The sequence below is a fragment of the Anser anser genome (assembly GCF_964211835.1).
Source record: "Anser anser genome assembly, chromosome: 14".
NCBI lineage: Eukaryota > Metazoa > Chordata > Aves > Anseriformes > Anatidae > Anser > Anser anser.
Window position 1 is genome coordinate 11,073,692 of NC_139735.1, and position 20,113 is coordinate 11,093,804.

The window sequence follows — 20,113 nt, forward strand, 5'->3', positions numbered from 1 at the left end:
GACCATCAGAGGGCTGTAGCTGAGCTCCCTGAACGCCTCATAAATAAATAGCAGGGCAGTCATCCTGCAGAAGCCTTGGGACCGTCCATGTTTTAAATGGGGTTTTGGGTTACAGCTGGGCTTCACAGCCTGCGCTTGCTTCAGGGTCATGATGCCATGAGGTAAGATTTGGCCCTTCCTAAAGAGCAGGGAAATTGCAATAAATAAATCGCTGAAATTAGAACCTGGTGTCCCTTTCGCCTTCTGCCCCTGCCATTTCTGCATGTTTATGGAAGGGGGTTGCTGGGCTCTTCCTCTCCTTTCGTTACCTTCTTCAGGGGTTGTCTCGCTTCCAGCTCCCTTTCTGGGGGCCAGGAGGACAGGTCTTGCTGTTGTCATGTGCGCGACTGGGATTTGCAGTGGAAAGCGACAGGTTTGAGCTTGCAGCCTCACTGGCTGGAAACCCATCTGTAGACAGGAATGACAGGAGGGCGGGAGCAGGGGGCACTGGAGGAAGGGGTGCATCCATCAAGTGCAGCAGGTCACCGTGACTGAAACCATGAGATCATCTACAAGCCAAGCTCCACCTCACAGGGAAGTCTTCTAATAGCTCCGTGGCAGATGCCAACCATTTGCTCACTCACTCACGAAGTCGCTTGCCAGAGAGTAATGCAGAAAAGCCCCCGAGGGCTGATGTGGTGCAATCACCAGCTCGAAGCCGGGCTCTGGGAAAAAAAGGGCCTTCTTGCTGGGGCTGTATTTACCCAGGTGCGATGCCCGCTCCACCCATGGATTCCTGGCAGTCGCCTTCGTGCTGTTTGTGCTGCAAACAGCAGCCTGCTGTGGGGCGGTGTTGTGTCTGCCTGCGATACCATCAGCTGTGTCCAGCACCTCAGAGGACCAGCCCCTGCTTGGGCAGCTGCAGCTTCGCTTTGAAGGAAAGCAAGGTGCAGAGGGAGCTCCGCCGCGGTGAAGCCTAGCATTTTCCTCACAGGTTTAGCCCTGGAAAGTCTGGGAGTGTTTATCAGCCCTGGCGCAGGCCTCTTTGCTCCACCCTTTGATGTGGATGAGCAGGATAAGGGAAAACGAATTCGGCTTCTTCTCATGAAGTTACTCATGTGGGGAGTAAATGTGAATGATTTCCCAAGGTAATTTTGAAAATGGGGCTTAAGCTCCAGAGCCACTTTTGAAAAAGTTACTGCACAAGAGAGGAATAAAGGACAGGCGGCGCTCCATCTCACTTCCTGCCCACACACTTATGTACTCCTCATGTGTTCCTCCCCGATTTAACGGGATGATAGAGCCACTGGGCTTCCCGGGAGTGATATCCTCCAAGCACCAGTATATAACCATGATTGCAGAAAACTGCCACTGCAAGCTGTTCGTGTGACCTCAGCATACACAGGGTGAAATGCACGTGTTTGCTCTTAGGTTACTGTTGCGAGAGGTGAAAAATCGGTTCTTTTTAATTAAATCACATATCGTGGGAAGGGGAAGAGTGCCATTAGATGTGGTATACTGGAGCCATACTGAAGCCTCTCAGAAATAGCTTACTGCGAGGATCTCCCAGAGACCTAACGTATCATTTGATCTTCAAAATAAAGCTTCCCATGTGCTCTGTGTGGGAGACAGCACCACGAGGAGACCCACCAGCCTCAGGTACGGCTGCAGTCCTGGGCTCTGCTGTTTTTCAGGCTCTGCTCTGCCCAGCCTTCTCTCCTGCTGCCTCTTTGGCTGGATGAGAGCAGGCTGCTTCCATTGCTATTCAGGAGCCTCCAGGCTTGCTTTGGTCTTAAGAAAGAGAAGTGAGAAGCTACTGCTGCAGAGGAGGCACCCTGTAAGTCCCCAGCTCGGGGTAAAGCTGCTTTGTGCTGCTCTGTGCAGGCTGGGGACGTGTGCGGGGAGGATGCCAGCTCCCTGGGGGGTTAATGCCACCTCTGCCTTCCCTGGAGCTCCGTGTGTCCTGCAGGAGGGTTGCTGCGCAGCGTGGCCGTGCAGGAAGGCTGTGACGGGGATGGCGACACTGTTTGCATTCCCGTTGTGTTATTTACATGCTCTCTTAGTGCCGCCACTGACACGGAGGGGAAGGACTTGCTGTCTCCAGATGGTTTCTTTGTGCTGAATCATGTACAGTTACGTAAATGCCTTCTCCCCAAGCATTAGGAAACCATGCAAGTCCTCCAGTATCTGCCTTAAGAAAACCTCAAAACCTTATGACTGACTCTTCTTTCTTCCTCTTTCTTTGCTTTCCCCTGTTCCTGCTGCCTGCTCCCTGCAGAGCCCCCCCAGCTGTGGCAGCGCTGAGTTTTCCAGCTGCTGGGGCTGTCCCGAGGGGCAGCAGCACGTCCCTTACTTCCCAGCAGTAGCACCAACACCTTGCCACGTCAACACTTAAAACTCTGAAAGAGAAGCCCTGACATTTCTGGGCCCTGTAGTCATGCCTGAGAACAGAGGGCACCTCCTGCCCTGCTGTAGCATTAAGGTTTCACCACTCTCTCTTTCCATTTTGATTTCCATTCATTAGGGTAACTTGCCTTCCACGCCTTTAGCCTGACCAGAAAAACTGAGCCCTTGAACAAACCCTGGGCAACCCCTGAAATGACCCCTTGTTGTTTTTGCGAGGAGACCACATCCCTCTGCGGTCAGTACAGCCACGTGGCAGCAGAACATGAACAGAACAGAAACTGGTGACTCCCTCCTTCCTTCCTGAGCGGGGCTGATTGAAAATATATCACTGAAATCATATCTAGGAACTGCTGCTTTTGATCTGTGCCTGGACGCTCCCACCAAATCCAGATTTGTGTAAGCGATTGACTGATTTGAAACCCCAGGAACTGGATTTCCCCCATAGTCACCTCTCACAGGTAGCCCCTGCCTGGTCCCTTGTCCTCTCTGCCATATCCCGACCCCAAGAAATTAAATAGGTTGATAATGCCCAGCTTTGGAGAATAAGATCTCCTAAGGAGAAGGATTTATTTGAATAAAGAATTTTATTTGTAAGTGAAACGGCATTTGCTACGTCTCTGAGTCCAAACTAGCGTTCGCATTACCTCATTAGTCATGTTAGTCATAAACTAGCGCTAGCGTTAGCTCAGGGATCATCAGGAGATGCCAGAGCTGTGCAGGGAGCTGGCTGAAGATCAGGGATTTGGCAACCAGGCTTCTGTCGTGAGCGGCCCTGGCTAGCTGAGCGACCTCGGTCAGGTCCCAGCCCCTCCTTGCTGGGTGGGAGAGAGCACTTCTTTCCGACTAAAGGCAGGTGACGTGCAGCATTTTGAAAGCGAGGGAAATACTTGTGAGCTGACGCAAGCAGGCAGACGCCTTCCTCCTCGCTCCCAGCGGTGGGACCACGCCGCGGCAGCACCGCCGGCCACGCAGCAGGGCGCCGGCAGCCACAGGCAGCAGCAGCTCCTTCCTTCTGGGGGACGGCCACGGGGGCCGTTTCCTCCGTCTGGCCCCGCTCCGGACCATTTCTGGCATCACATGGGGTCAGCGCTCCTTGCACGTCTCAGGCTGGGCTTTGCCGAGGAAGGAGAGCAGCGTGGGGGCAGGCAGGAGCGTCGGAGCTGGATGCACACAAGCCACCTGCCTCCTTCTCAGCTTCTCCCAGCAGGAGAGGAAACCCCAGTGGCCACAAGTTCCTGGCACACCAAACAAACCTCTGCGGCTCAGCAGGGCCCGGCAACGAGCAATGGAAGCGTCACTTCCAGCCTCCCCGTGCCTCTGCCTAGCCCTGGGGCAAGCGCAGGATTCACAGGCTGCCTGAGGATAAAGGACTTGGCTTTAAGGTTGCAAACAATTTCCCACATCTGAGGCCATTCCACCCGTGCCCTTGGGATCGGAGATCATCCGCACCCAAGCCTCGCATGGGAACAGTGCCTGCGAGAGGGACAGCCACGAAGCTGCACTTGAGAGGAAGGGGGAGGACATCCTCCTATCTCGCACTCTGCTCCTGCCTCTTTGCCCAGGAAGAGGCCCAGGGAACCGCAACAGCATCACAAAAGCTCACTGCAAAGCACTAACGGGGATGTTCAGTCTCTGTGTTTCTGAAGGGGGACATGGCAATGCCCAGTTTCACCTGCCCTGAGTTCCACCGGTGTCCCGGTCCCTTGTCCAAGGCTGAAAACCATCCTGGAAATGTTTGGTTCAATGAGGCAGAACGTAGGTTACAGCAATCTAGCTGTGACTGTCAGATTGCCCCAAAAGGAGAGATTCTGTGCTCTGAGTGACCACAGGACAGCTGGTCACAAATGCTTCTTTCGTAATACACTCACAGGCAAGCACCTGCTGATGTGCCGCTGTCACCTCTGCTCCCATCCCTGGCCCTTTCTCACCCAGAGGGCCCTTGTTTGTTATTTATACTTATAAATTTGCACCTAAAAGCAGGGCAGGGGAAGCACCTGGGCTTAATCTCTGCCTTAACAGCCCTTAGGTTTGGTTGTCTTGATGGTGGTCCACCTCTGTGTCCTGGGGCTGGACATAGCCTACCTAGCAACAAATCCCAGTGTAGCAGGAAAATGGAGAACTTCTGAGTTAGTGGGAAAAACACTGTTGTAAAGTCATCGGGAGGTTCTATTTCAGCTGGTTGTGACCACCTTGTTACTTAAATAACAGAGTGGCACTTAAGTGAAGGGTTCTTGCTGCTGCAATTCACTGGGAGCCTCAAGAGTCCTTAAGGAAACTGCCACTAGAGTGCCCCTTCATGCCAGCATGGCACCTAATGTGTTTGACAGCCCTGCAAGCTCAGTGTGCTACCCAGAGGGCAGCATCTAGGCATTTCAAAGGAAAATTAGGTCTTTGCGACTTCACAGCTGGCTGTCAGGAAAGAAGAGACGTCAGTGTCTCCATGTATGCCCTTTTTCATGCTACATGACCTGGGCCTGGCCCACAGCAGTGCTACCTGGTGCGTTTCACAGCTTCACAGAATGGCTGGGGCTGGCAGGGACCTCTGGAGATCATCTGGTCCAAGCCCCCTGCCCAAAGCAGGGTCAGTGAGAGCAGGCTGCTCACAGCTGTGCATTTGACTGTGGCAGGCGAGGAGCTGAGGTCCCATCCCAGCACCTTTCTTCACTAGGGTACTGAACGCAGAGCAGACGGAGGAGTGTGCATGATGTTTGAGTCTTCTGTTGTTCCTACGGGAAGAAGGACTTTCTGTTCATTGTAACTTGTTTGATTTGTTTTTAAGTCTGTATTAGTTGAAACAACATCAGAGGAAACTGGGTGTAAGCCCAGCTTAAGGAGAAGTGTATGTTGGCGTCACACCAAGGAGAGGAAGCTTGTGTCTTGCCACAACCCAAGACAAATGTACTGCCTGCATTATCTGGCGTGCAGGGCTTTGGTTATAACAGCACACTCTGTCATGATTGCAGGCTTGCGGAGCATCAAAAGGATGCGTTTTTTCCATGGTTGCGAAATCATGTTTCTGCACCTTGAGAGCATAGGGAGATCCCATATACGTGGTATTCACACGTGGCCAGAATGGGGATGCATGCAGCTCTGTAGGAATGCATGCAGCTCTATGGGAATGCATGCAGCCCTGGGGGAATGCACGCAGCGCTACCCAGCAGCAAGGTGCCCAGTTATCAGATCTGTGTGGGCTGAGTGCCTGTCCCTGGCTGCGTTGCAGCTTTTCCACGGAGCCTTGTCTCAGTGCTTCCAACAGTGAAGAAAGTCATTTGCCTTACATCATGTGTGCATGCAGTAGCTCATGTTTCACAGGCAACCTCTCCCATTAAGGCTTCAGAAAGTGTCTTCTCTTTCTGTAGTCCTTCTTCTTGCCCTTATAGTTAACATCACGATTGCAACATTTAAGTGAAGTCTATCAACTGCACAGACTGAATGCACAAGAGCAGCACTTTGCACTATTGTCAGAAAAACACAGCAAAGAAAATCATTATTTGCCAAAAAAACAAAAACAAACAAACAATCAAACAAACAAAACCAAAACAAAATAAACAAAAACAAAAAACAAAAACAAACAAAACAAAACAAACAAACAAAAAAAAAACAAACAAAAAAAAAAAAACATTCCGCAGGGCTCCCAGCTCTCTGACAGTCAAGTGTTTCTGCTGTGGGACTACAAGATTTTGCAGTTTGACTTAATAGTTTCAAAGAAAATTGCTATTCTGTTGGGAACCACCTTCAATCTATTAAATGATTAAAAAAAGCAAAGTAAACCATCCCCTTCTGACTTCCCCAAAAATCAAAAAGGAAGCAAACAACCCCCTCAGAAAATCTGGGGCAAGCAAACAAGAGAGAGAAGTAAGATAACATAGCTTTTAAAATCTTGTTGCTTTGCAGCTGTTCCACATTCTGGCTACTTTCCAGAGTTACTTTGATGATTGACTGCCAGGAAAAAGAAGTCCTTCAAACGTAGGATTTGATGAGGACATTTTCTAAAGTTTCTCACTAAAGGAAAGGAGGATCCAGGTATGGGTTTTAGTGGTGTCATCTGCATCAATTGAAGAGCCGGTGATCTTCACGGAGCCCCTGGCAGATTTGAGTGTATCCTTGTGGTGAGAGATCTGTGTTCCCCAACTGGTAATAAAGGACAAAGAGGACTCAGAGAAGTTTGATAACAACCAAAAAGTGGAGATGGGGAGTTAAGTCAGTGCTTGGCTAGTAGCAAGCAAGCTGGGGATGTGCTAAGGGCTGACACCAACTGGGAAGTTGTGTCAAAGTTTGGCTTGGTTGCACTGGCTGCTGGATGCCTCTTCCCTAGGAGAGCTCAGGGGGAAGGAGTACAAAATGAGCACAAAACGATGAGAGTGACAGAGGAAAAATACTACTGAGTAATAATGAATTCTGAGCTGACAGATTCATTATAAAATGCTCAGAGACACTGCCAGACATTCCCAAAGCTGCGACTTGTATCTGGAGTCATGGATGGGCTCTGTGGAGGGAAGGTGCTGTGTCAGAGCCCTGCAACAAAATGAAAACAAGTAGTATCACCATGTGTCACCCTGTACAGCCAAGTACAGACAGGCCCTGAAGCACAGGTTTGGGTTACAGCAAACTGAAAGTGTTTTGTTTTGTTTTTTCCGTTCAAATAGGTCTGGTCATAAAGCAGGCAAACTCTGGGACTGGTGCGCTCTGTGGTTCCTTCTGACCTATGTTATACCTCAGCTTTTTATCACGCATTAACTGGTTCCTCTTTTACTTCGATCTGTGAAGAAGCAACTGATGGTTTCTTTCATGTTGTTGCACTCTAGGATCCTTCTTACACCCTGCTCTTTTAACGTATTTAAAGATTACAGGAAGAATTGTTGGCAAATGGTAGGTGACAGTTTGCTGAAACATAAAATAGAAAAAGTTTCCAATGAGACATTGAAAAAGCATGAAGGGAAGGAGGGGACAATCTGTAGACGGTCTGCACCAGACTTTATTCAGTCGGAAGACCTCTGTTCAGATGCACAGGCTGTGCAATGCAAGGTTGACAGACTGTCTAGTTCGCCTGGGATGCAGGAAGGCTTTTGCTCTGCCCTCACTTCACCCTAAATCTGGTTGATGCTTGGAAGGGTTGTTTGGCTGCCTTGCATATAGCTACACTGAGCTGAGGACTGAGTCCTAGAGGTGCCCATTTCTCTCCTCTGGCTGTGAAGACAGCCTGGATGACTAGCTCAGGTGGAGAGCTCCACAGTGAGACGAAACCCTGGGCTTTTTGAATTCTCCAGGCTGTCTGAGAGCCTACCTGTGCAGTATCTGCCCTGGGGATATCTGGATTTTGACTCCGTAGGGCTTCTCAGTGTGGACTGGGAATTGGGGCAACCTGAGCAAGAAAGGCTGAAAGCGTCCCCTGTGGGAGCAATCCATCACAATGGACCCCAAAAAGGTGAGTGTGCTGGGGCTTTCCATGATCTCCAGGAAGCAGGAGAGATCACTTGAGTTAACTCTACTGCCAATCTACAGCCTAGGGCCAGTGAAGGATTTTTTCTCTCTTCATCCTTCCCTTGAACCTTTGGGAAATGTCCCTCAGGGGCACTTTGAAGTCCCACTGTAACAGTGTAGGTAATAGTCAATTCCCTTTGATTGAAAAGGTAATTTTTATTTTCTCATCAAATCTTTACCCTACAGAATGATTGCTCTCAAGCCTGGCATGTATTATGAGTAATGGCCAGAAGTGATTTCATCATTAGTTTTCCATCTCTTCTAGGACTGTACTGGTACAAAATAAGGGCATGCAAATTACCGATATCGAACTGGCTATGTAGTCAGCAAGATGCACGCACCCGGCCTATTGCCCATCTCCACACATCCATTGCTGTGTGGGATACACGTGGTCCATCCTCTCATCTTGACTGGCCTGTGTGCAAATCCAAGCTTCCCAACAGGCACCAGTCAATAACAGAGACCACAAGGCTTCTTTAGACGACTTCTGTTTTGAAAATTATATTTTGACTTGTGAACCCGGAGGAATTCAGGGCAGAGGAAATGTTGGAAGAGGTCAGGCGAGCTGCACTCCCTCTGCGTTACCCAGAGCAGCAAATAGCGAGCGTTCCAGGGCAACATCTGATTTTCTGCTTTTACAAGGCATATGTTTAGGAGAAGTGATCTGCTGTTTATTTTAATTGCCATCTTCTAAATGTCTTTTCTGTGTTCGCGCACACATTTGGAGACCATAAATAAGGATTGTTCAGGTTATGCTGTTATTTGGGTAGATAGCCCTGTCTTCTGTCAGTGCTCGGGCAGGTCTGTATGCTGCAAACCCAGTTCCCCTTGTGCATCAGTGTTACAGTGATGTAAATCAGCTAGGTCTAATTCCTTCCTCAGTGACACTAGCATAAATCTGAAGTCACTTCACTGACGTCAGCACTGTAATAGCAGTGTAAAGGAACACCGGGCCTTCTTGGCTTCACAATGTTGCTGCTGATTTACACCAGAACAAGAGCAAAAGTAGCGGGGCTCAGCATGTCCTAGCACTACGTAACTGAACAGCGGGACATGCGGGATACAGTGGTGACGATAGAGAACAGCTCCGCTGATTTCACAGGCATTATGTTGATGAAAATGACTTGTAGCGTCACCACAGTTTGGGGCTCAAAGAGCTTCATCTAGCAGGGGATAAGTGAAAAAAAGAATAAGCCAATGCTCCCATGCAAAGTGATTAGTCCTATTGCTGGTCACTACTCCAGGAGACTTACCTAGGGGTAAATCTGTCCATTTATCTTGACAGACTGCTCCCAGGCAGATGTCAGGAAGGATCAGGGGCTGCAAGCTGCAGGCACGCTGCATTAGCAGTAGCTGAAACTGCTGAGGGCCAGGCGGGAGGGTGGGAGAGCTGGCTGCACTTTTCTCCTCTGAGAGGGCACCCACAGTTGTTGCAGGCATTCTGTGCTGGCAGTGGTCAGGGTGTTAATCCTTACACACTTGTTTCTCTGGATTTTCCCACCTTGTCTGTAAAGGGCTAAAGGTGAAAGCCTGGCTGTAAAAGGGGCGCTGGCCCCTTCTCTGATCTCCCCGGTGGCTTCAGGCAGCAGACTGCAGATTTAAGCAGGAGACAAGAAATGGAAATTTCCTCTTGAAACAGCAGGGTTTCCCACAGTGTCTTGCTGTTTGAAAGAGGCTTTGGCTCTGGCTTTCTGGTGGTTTTCTTCTGGGAAGTCAGAGCCCAGTGGCCACTTTGGCGTCTGTCAGCCTTGCTCCATTAAAGCCAGTGGAGACAAACAGATTTACACCCGCTGGTCTGCGATCTTCTGTTGGAATGGGGCCAATCCCTTAATTGTTCTTAAGTGACCTGTAATGGCACGGGTGTGCTGCGAGTGGCACAGGATGAAATGCAGCCCTGCGTGCTGTGACTGCTCCACCGCCAGCACATCGACGTGAGGCCTGCTTGACTCCAGGGTAGCCTGGAGGTGCCACGGAGCAGGCCGTGGCTGTGAGTGTCCCAGGTACCTCCTACTCTTTCTGGGAAATGGGAAGCCCTCCACTTTTTTCCTGTTTTACACCAACCGAGGCCGCGCTTTCCTCATCTCTCTACCCAGAGCAGCCTCCCCTGTGCTGCCGGAGGTGAGAGGCCCAGGAGAACCTCGGAAACCTGCCAAGAACTGCAGTCCTTCCCTCTCCACTCGCTATCCACAAGGCTGGCTGCAGGCAGGAGAACGAACGCCGTTCTCCATGCTCCTGGCCCCAAGGAGGCCCAGCCACGGCCTGGCGCTGCTCGGAGGCACCTGGCGCCCACTGCCCACACCGTGTCCCCCCCTGCTGCAAGGTGGCCCCGGGGAGATGAAACCAGAGCCAGGGGAGCACGGCCCAGGTCTTCCCACCCTTTCTGCTCTCCCCAGCAGTGAATAACTTAGCCCATGCGTTCACCGGCAGCAAGCCGCAGAGTTTGCCAGTCATGAAACAAAACTGATTGTTGCCATAGGGATCTGGGCTTGAAAGTGAAGCTCATCCAATGCGGGAGAAGGAGAGGACACTGGACTTCTGTGTCCTATCAAAGCTAATCTGCACGGCTGGGGATTCGGAATACCAGACAGTCACTATTATAATAATAATGTCATAAAATATCCAGATATCAAGAAACACGGACTTCTTTGGCATTCTTGGCAAGAGTGAAGTCAAGTCAGGACCTTGGGGCTGGCCTGCAAGGGGTGAGGGCAGTCAGTAGCACCATCACCAGTCCCAGAGCTCTTCCCACGAGGAGTGGTGGCAATTAAATCACAGCAGCGGAGGAATGCAGGAAACTTAACCTTGCTCTGCCGCATGGGTGTCTTTCCTGAAAGTAGACATGGGAGTTGTTTAGAGAATTCCCTCCTCCTTTCCAGATGAACTCTAAAGCAGTGGCTTTGCCCTTGGAGCTGCAGCATGGTTCAAGTGTCCTTGTAAGCTTACAGGCTCCATCTGTAGGATAGTAGAAGAAGAGCCCTTTGGCTTCAAGCTGATGAAAAAGGGCAGAGAAGCATCGCTGAGAAATTCCAGTTTTCTTCTGGAAAGATTCCAGCATGCTCAGCATACCGTGTTGCAGAATGTCACTGATTTTCTCATTGTTACTTCATATTTGGGTATAGTTTTCTTCCCTGGTTAAACTGTCAGCCCTTGGTCTCATACTGCATGCCTGTGGGGCTGCTGCCTGTGGAAATCACTGGAGTTGTGGAGATGTTATCACTCCACATGGGAAATCTCAGGGATTTTCTAAAGAGCTCCTGATTTGCAAGATTTCTGTGCCACAGTTCTGACAGCCCACAGTGCCCATATGTAAAACTAAATGGTAACAATTAACATATACAAATCACCTAAATCCAGCTGATTTAGCAAATCAGTTTCTCCTCACCTTGGTGTTTAATGATTGCCAGCCCCAGCCCACACTTCACTGCACCAGCAGAAGTAATTGCAGCTCACAGAGGTTTTTTAGATTAAGAAACATAAGAGGTGAAAAACTTTCTCCTTCTTTTGTGCAAAGCAGAAGCCTTCTTGGCAATACAAAAATCTCCACAGCATGCTTGATTTTATGCTCAGGGTGTAACTGTACTTTCTTAAGTACTCCACCCCAACATTTCTGGTTGTGCATCCCCCACCAGCCCCATGCACACATCTCCCCCCCCCCCCAGTGTCACCTGCACACCCCAGCCACAGCTGGAGCTGCTTTGAGGTGCAGAGCTTGGCTGTGGCTGGGCTTTTTCCATCTGGGCTTTGGCTGTGCCCTTGAATCTCCCCTGGTGTCCCCCTGTGGTGCTCTGCAGCTTCTGTGGCTTTTGCTCCTTCCTGGTAGAGGTCACAGGTCCCTTGTGGCACTGGGGAGAGTTCCCGTGGTATCTGCTGTTGCAGGGATGGGATGAGAGGACCAGCCCTGCACGCACGCTCCAGCCCCAAGCCGGGCAGGGGTGCTCCCTGCCCCATCTCTGGATGCAGGGGTCAAAGAGCGCTCGGTTCCCTAACCGTGTAAAATCCCACACTGGCCCAACCTCAAGTTGAAATAAGTCTGAAAATGTCACTGCTGTTCTGGGGGATTGTCTTGGTGCCTGGAGCCACCTGAGTGCAAATATTTTTGCTAAGCTGACTCTGTGTCCCAGGGCTGGCTCTCATGGGGCTGTCATTCCCACCAGGAACCCCTTTCTCTGCATTCCTGCTCTGCCACCTGCTCCAACAGCACCCTGCAAAGTCCTCTGCTCACCCTGGAGAACTCACGGCTCTTCCTCGTATTTGCTTAAGTCAGCGTGCAGAATAAACCCCAAGTTTTGCAGGAGAGATCAGTGGTTTGACATCACAGGAGCCAGGGATACTCTGAAATGGCAGGTAGGAAGGAAGGAAGGAAGGGTGGAGGGACAGACACACATTGCAGGGCAGATGGAGAGTGAAAGGTTTTTTAAAAGAGGTGCTGGCAACTGATACTCTTGCAAATCAACCCTCTCATATTGGAACTTCAGCTTCCATTTGCGCAAGAAATTCAGCTTCGTCTTTTATACCCAGAATTCTTCTGAGAGAGGTGTTGTGTTCCCAAAGAACAGGATTTCTTTTTTTATTTCTTTAGATCCATTCTGTTTGCAAGTGCTGCCCCCCGACTGTAATCTTTGCCATGTACTTATTAAAATGTCGCTTTCAAATAAACAAAAGCACAGGCATATCTAGTACTTGTTCCTTTCTCTATCTCAAGATTAATTTCCCATTTTTCCATCTAACATGTCAGTCATTCAGGTATCTCCACAATCAAGAGAAAGCCCTGTTCCTTCCTTTTTGTAGATTCACAGATATTAAAACCAGAAGGAAACATGTTCTCATCTTCTGGCCAGCAGACCTGAGCGCGTACGTAGAGCCGCATCTGTTTATTCCAATTATTTTGTGCAAAGAAGTGCTTTTCTGCTTTTTGGTAGGCACTGCAGGAAAACTATTGCCCGGGTGCTAACGCACCCAGCTGTCCCTGCAGAACGGCTCAGCTGCTCATCTTGCACAGCCCAGGATTACAAGGGCACTGTAGAAACATTGCTGCGGCCCGGGGGGCTGAGGCTCACCTGCCTCGAGGAGGTGCAGCCCGGGCATGTGGTGCTGTGCATGGGCAGGGGGCATGGAGAGAGGTTGCTCCTGGTGCCCATGCACCCGCTGGCTCCCTCGGGGGATGTATCAGATGAGTGTCTGAAGGCTAAGGTGGAGCCAGTGGGCATGGGGTACAGCAGGCAGGAGCAGAGAGTCCCAGGGAAGTGTAACCTCTTCCCTGGCTTCAGCATCTGAAGCCATCCTCTATTCCAACCTCTACTATGAAAATCTGATGCATTTTTTTTTTCTTCTCTCTTTCTCACACAGAGATCCCTGGGTGTCCAGGAATGGTTGAGAGCTGAATGGGCCGACCTCTCTTCCTCACCACCCTGAGCTCCTGAGGGCTCTGAAGAGATCGAGTGGGAGCACAGCCTTGGTTCTCTGAGCCTGGGGATGCTGCGGGAAGTGATCGCCTTGGCAAATGTCTTCATTTCAACCCCTAGCCCATCGCGCACTGCCTGAAGGAGAAGCTGATGAAGGATTACTAGAGGGCCAGGAAAGGCTCTACCAGCAGCATTTCAAGCATCGGAGGACGCAGATGGGGAACCAGCACTAGGAGAGGCACTTTGCAGGAGTCACTGCAGAGAAATCAGCTCTGGAAAGAAGCTACAAGAGCCCTGTGAACTGACAGAGGTGAATGTCTGAGTCACCACAAAAGGTGCTGCAGGGTTTTCCTGGCACAGCATCCTTGGAAGGCACTTTCAAAAGGGCAGGGGGGATCAGGACCACGTGGCTGTCTCCAGTGGCTGGTTCAGAAGAGCCACAGCAAGGTCCCTGCCTTACGGCCAGATCAGGAGAGTGGCAGGATGTGCCCACAGCCCCCGTCCACGTGTTGGCTAGGGCTCCAGACAAACAGGAATCTGACCAAGACTCAGGGAGAAGGAGCATGGAAGATTGCTTTGGTTTATTCTGTGCTTGTTTCTCCTTCTGTTATCTTCTCTGTCTACCTCTTTTTCTCTTTAGCCCTAAATGTACTGCATACGGGGCACAGACCCACGCAAACAAGCAGGGGGATTAGCACAGGGCAAATCCTGCCCAGTGCAGTTTGCTGTTGCCAGATGGGGCTGACGTTGCACAGTGCAAACACAACCTGGCCTTCATTTGCTCCATATGCCGACAGATCTGCAGCTGCAATGCCTGGACTTCAGCTGGGAGAAAGACTCGAGGCTGGCAATCCTACTTGCAAGCAGTCATATGCTAGGACGACGAGCCACTCATGGGAGCCAAGTTTAATACCCGAGCCCCAAAACAGCACAGAGCATCCGTCTCTCTGCTGTAGCTGTTGAAACGAGCATGCTGGCAGGCTGCACACTCAGCTCCTGCATCGTGGATTTTTAAAAATTCATTCAGCGGAGAAAGAGACAGAGATATAGGGAGTGACAGAGGAAAGGCAGGAAATTTTAGGAAAAAAATGATTCAAAACCGCAGGGAAACTTGCACTTCTTAATTGCAGATGGCGTCCCAGTGGCGGACTGGTGTGTCCAGCGGGGAGGCTGCAGGTCTCTGCTCACCGAGCCTCTCCCGGAGGCCTGGGCAAAATGAGCTGGTACTGACCTGTGCTGGGACCTTCTCTGTCTGGCTTCCAGCTGCAAAACCCTTCCCTCGTGTGCAATCGTATTTATTTATTACCTTGCTGCTTGATGCAATGCTGCTAACAGGGCACCCTCCCCACACACCTCCCATGCTGGGTGAGGACACAGAGAGGGAGCGCGTGTTGTGCATCTGTCTGTGAGATGGGAGCAAATGGACAGACAGACAGACACCTGCCCTCCCCTCAGCACTATCTGCATGAAGCACAGTGTTACCAGGCAGGTGACGAGGGCACACAGTGGGTCATGCACATGCAGGGACAAGCAGGCTTCTGTGGTCAAAGTGCAGCAGGTGTAAATGCCTCGATCGTGCCGGATCCGGGCACGCACACGGGGTGTGGGAGCACCTGAGTGTGAGGCACGAGGAAAAGGGTGCCAATAAAACAGGAATGCATTGCTTGGGCAAGCACAAATTTTGGTCTTTGGAGAATTAAGAACAGGTTGGACAAACCCTTGTTGGGAAGGACAGTGGGACAGGAAGGACAGTGGGACAGCAGTTCGCTGCCTAAGCTCTGCGGAGCCCTTCCAGCCCCATGCTCTCTGTGTGCAGCCAATTTTGTGCAGTGCTTATGCACAAATCACTTTTTCCTGCTTCATGCCCAGATCCTGCCCTCCCAGCTGCAACGAAGCAAACGTCCCCTGCCTTGAAGGAGCCGTGTCTCTGGGCAAGGGGCTTTGTCCAAACCTGTGTTGCTGCTAAAAGGAAATATTCCCCAACCAAAAACCTGTTCCCTCAGAAGATTCCTGGCTGGCTCCAGTCACGTATTATGTACTGGAAACGCTGCCCTTGGGATTAGCATTCAGGTTAGAGACACGCATGGGATCTTTGTAGGTCTTTTTCTCACAAATCCTCTCATGCTCGAGAGCAGTTAGCAATACATGAAATGGATGTGCTTTCTCCAATAATTCACCAGAGTGGCCCCAAAGCAGTGACCTGCTTATTGCTGATTGCTTCCTTGCAGAGTCATAAGAGTTGGATATGGAAGAGATGTATTACAAATCCATCTGCCTATGGACCTTCAGGCTTGTTCCATGTATTCCATTTACTGGTGGTATGCTCAGTCTATTTTTAAATGCATGACACCAGGGTTAATGTGCTGTCCTTTGGGAGGCTGCTCCGTAGTCCAAGTCAAGAGCTGCTATTAGCATTGCACCTGCATTTCCTCCTGAAAATTTCATTCCATTATTGCTAGTGATGGGAATAATCAAATTCCCAGTTATTCCTTCAAATACCCGCTGCTCGTTATGTCCTGGGCAAGCTCTGCCACTTGAACTGCACTCCTCCTGCCTCCCCCACGAACCTCTCTGGCTCCCTGGTTTCCGCTGCTCTGTCCTTCCCATAGTTTGGCACAGAACGAGCCTGTTTGCTGTTAAATCAGAGGTCAGGGTTTTTTGTCAGGGATCTGCGCCCAGGAGCGAGCAGCCAGGACCCGTAGCAGAGCCCAGTCTCCCCAGTTGCTTGGAGCTGCTCTTCACCTCCTTGCACAGCACACATGGTACAGGAGTGGGGCAGATGCGGAGACGTGTCCAAGTCAGTGGTGAGCAGCTCACGTCCCACAGGGAGCAAATGCCTGCTAGGGAGAGCGCACAACCACCTCTCCATCTCTGCAAAACGCAGGCTGAGAGATGGGGCAGGGGGCACCTGGGCACCGTCTGTGCTGTGCTGCCTGGAAATCGGGTCCGTGAGCTCAGCACCGAGGGCAACCCACCAAGGGCACCCCACATCCTGCTCAGCAGAGGGGTGCTGAGCACCAAGGCACGTGGAGTGTGTGCTGGGGCAGCCTCACGTGCCGCACTCGGCCGGAGCACTATTGTGATCGTAAGAGCTCTGTTCTCTCCTCACTGAACAAATTGTTCCTACAAATAAAGAATGAAAAGCCCTCCTCTTCCCACTCGTCTTTTTTACACTATTCGTCAAGCAGTGCTGTGGGAGGGGACAGCACCGGGGTGGGGGGAGCACGCCACGCTCCTGGGGACACCAGGACAGCTCGTGGAGAGGTGCCCGGGGTCACCTGGGGAGGGGTCGAATGCAGGCAGAGCAGCTGGGGAAAGCAAATGGAAAGGGCATGGGAGCAGGGAATCTCCGGGGAGTTTGCTGAGGCAGCCGGGGTGCAGCATCTCCTGGGGATGGGGCTGTGGGACCAGGCTGGAGGGAGCTGAGCAACACAAGGCAGTCCGGGGTGGTGCTGGGCCTGCAGCTGCTGTGGTGTGGGGCAGGAGGAGCAGAGGTCAAGGAAACCAAGGAGGAGACAAAAAGATGAGGGAGGGTGCTGAGACTCCCAAGGGTTTCTCGGAATGATAATAAAGGAATCTGGAGAGTCCCTTCCATGTGGCAGTGTGTGCTCCCAGGGGCTCCTGTGGCCAAACATCAGGTCGGTGATGCACCAGAACAATCCTTAATTGCCCCTCTCCATCCCCAGCTGCTCCCGCCTGTGATTTGGGGCAGGGTGGCAGTGACAACATTACAGCTTTCCACAAGCAATCATCTGGAGAAGCATTTGGTCCCTGCGCGCCGAAAGAATCAGAACAACACATTTCCAGCAGAATTCATGATTAGACAATTAATCATCCCAATTTAAACCATTGGAGGGCCTGGAGTGCCTTGATACATAAAGATGTTCGAGTCTGTGGTTGTGCTCCACAGCTGGCAGGGAGCACGGGGCTTTAGGCAGCATCTGCACTGCGGCTGCAAGCAGCCTGGGAGGGGTCAGTTGGGGGGAGCGGCAGGGAGAGATACCCCGAGAGCCTGGGTGTCTTTTATCGAGGAGTAGCAACAGCCTCCAACTGTTGTATAGCTGTATACACGTCCCCACAGTGCTATAGCTCCACTTTTTTGTGTGGCTGAGTACCACAAAAACTCAGCATCCTTCCTGCCCTGCTTCCTGAGGACATTTCCAAAGTCACTGAGGGCTCAGAGACTTTTACGCCACCCAAGTGCCTGCACATCCACAGTAACAAGGCTTGTCTAGCCTCTGCAGGCCTCCAGCAAGCTAACAGGATGCATTTTCCCCATCTCTCAGACTTCGTATCCAGATTTACTGAGCTCTGGGGTCAGTCTGGGGTTTTTGGGACTGGATTGTGAGCCTTATTTTCCAAGAACACAACCAGACATCCCATGATGTGTCCAAATATCTTTCTGAAGTTCCTAAAGCTTTAAAGCAATCCTGAGAAAAGAGCTGTGAGATTATTGCGGCACAAAACTGCAATAAACCTTTTCTTCATCCTTTCATGGTTAGAGGTATGAACATGAATTATGGCAGCTTAAGCCTCTCGAGAGCAGCATGTAAAATTGTTTTCTCAAACTGCGGGTAAAGAGCCTTGTTAAGCTAAGATGTCAGCACTCGCAAATGCTGCTGCCTGAATGGGGCTCTTTTACGAGCCAGTTTAATCCTTCCAGGAATTGAACGACCCCTTTCTGCCCGCTCTGAGCATCGCATTCACTCCTCGCTCCCTTCTTCCCTGCCTGTTTGTTCGCTCGAGGCTCTGGCACCGTCATCTCTTGCAGCAGACGAGATGTCTTGCAGCTTGCAAATGTAAGTGATAAGAAGAGCCCCATGTTTGGCTAGCTTACCTGCTACTTGGCAAAGAGCAGAGGCTATGGAGGAGTCAGGGGTTCTTTGGGGGCAGCCAGCAGCAAAACCAGAGAAAAGAAATGCCCAGTGCTCCAGCTGCAACTTTGAGGGCTGCTCTGTTTGCTGCCGCACGAGCTAACAGCCCAGCAAGCCCCGTAGGTGCCTTTCTGCAGAGCCTTGCTGCTCCTGACGCAGATTTCTCCGGAGGACGGAGGGGCATTGAGGGGACCCTGCCCTCAGCAGCAGCCCCCGCACCGACCCCAGAGCCACGGTTCCCCCCGCCGTAACCTCAGCCCCTCGCTCGGGGTCCTCCACCCACGGCATCCTTTTAAAAACCACAAGGCTGGGCATAAACAGCAGCGAGGCGCTTGCCCTGCCTTGTATGCCTGGCATAGCTTCTGGAGGACGTGTCCCTTTTCCCGGTCATGCTTCCCTGGCCTGACACCACCCCGAAGGGCGCTGCTGCCACGGCACCCACGTCAGCCCCGAGCCTGCCTGACATCCCGACCCGCTTCCCGAGGCGGCAGCCCATTTCTGGAGCTCCCAGACACGTTTGCTTCCAATTCTAGAGGCACAAATCCCAGCAAATGTAGGATTAAATAACTTCGTCCCGGTAATTTACCATAATTTTGATTAATACGGGGGAACTTTTAAATCCCAGGCACTCCATTCTGGTCTCCATGGAAACCGATTTAAAAAAAAAATAAATCACCTTTCAATCGCACAGTCCCGATGCTGGGGAGAATGGCTTTGGCTCATCGGTTGGGGAAGTGATGGGGGCTGGGTTATTTGTCTGCTTTTCTTTTTGTACGTGTCTGTCAGTGAAATTTGTAACAAAAATGTGAATCTGTACAGACCAGGCTGTCATCTGACAGCAGGAAACAAAAAACAGGAAGACGGGGTGTTACAGAGATGGAAATTATGGTAATTAAAACAAAAAACAACAGCAAAACGTTTCCGGGCACAGACTGATTTACCAGTGCTGCTTCTCTGAAGGCTGTTGCGACTTGAAACTGAGAAGTAGAAAAATATTTAAAGCAATCATTAACCATTTTGCTGTTAATCCTGGCTGCAGGCTGCAAGGCAGCCCACTTGTTTAAGAGTTAACGTACTGCCTCTCGAAGGGGCGAGTTTTCTACCAGGATTACACGAGCACTTTGTAGTAGCTCAGCTGGAGATATTTGCAAATGGTCGGACCAACGCCGGCCACTTGGTCTGCTCTTTTCTGTGTCTGTGGCCCAGCCCCAGGCCTGGGGCAGAGGCACACATCGCCCCCGGTGCCAGCCTTCCCTGCGCCCCCCCGGGGGGCACTGCCCCGCACGAGCCTGGCAGGAGCATGGGCTGCTGCTGCCTGCAGGGAGCACGTGCACTAAGGGTAGAACCAGAGGGCAATTGCACAACAGACGCCAAGCTTGTCAAGGCAGATATTTGGGGAAAGTTTTTTTCCTTAAGTGAATAATTGTGTTTGAAAAATCAGACTTTTTTTTTTTTTTTTTAAATAAACAAACCATATCTCCATCGCCACATTCCTCCCCTTCCCCTCTCCAAATCTAAGCAGAGTGCACCGGCCCCCAGGTTGTTCTGCTTTTTCCTATTCTCCCTCAGTTGGGAAAGTCTTTTGTTTTGTTTTGTTTTGTTTAAAAATAACAGAGAAGGGGGAGGGGAAGAACAGGAGAGCCCTCAGCATCGCCTAGAAAAGTGCGTTCAGGGACAAAGCAAACAAAGAGGAAATTAAATTTTTCAGTTTTCTTTTATCATCAAGACCAAAGCAAAATGAATGCATCGACCCAAAATGAAGCTTGCCATGTTTCAGAGGTGCCCTTATGGAAATGAAACCATAAATTATGTTTTTGAGAAAAAGAGATGGGTTTGATGGAATCAGACCCTTTCGTCCACAGATTGTGGCCGTTTCCATTAAATGGCACTTCCAGCTCTCCATCCTGTGGCGGTGGTGGAGCACTTCTTCATGCTGGTCCCTGCAATTCAGGAAGGTTTTGGTGAGCATCC

At 50.9% G+C, this 20,113-nt stretch overlaps 1 protein-coding gene across 2 annotated transcripts in view; it reads left to right on the forward strand.

Annotated features, from left to right (window-relative positions):
- Nucleotides 1-16,414, forward strand: part of LOC310881619 (beta-2 adrenergic receptor-like) — a 32,342-nt gene extending 15,928 nt beyond the window's left edge. The window contains exons 2-3 of one of the 2 annotated variants that reach the window (XR_014572473.1): nt 13,213-13,304; nt 15,990-16,414. Coding sequence is in view for 1 of the 2 variants with exons in the window: in XM_083799100.1 (XP_083655226.1) it covers nt 13,213-13,247 (35 nt within the window). In the remaining variant the exon portion in view is untranslated. Of the gene's footprint in view, nt 1-13,212 lie in introns of both variants that reach the window. The other variant, XM_083799100.1, reaches the window with a different exon arrangement.
- The last annotated feature ends 3,699 nt before the right edge of the window (nt 16,415-20,113 follow it).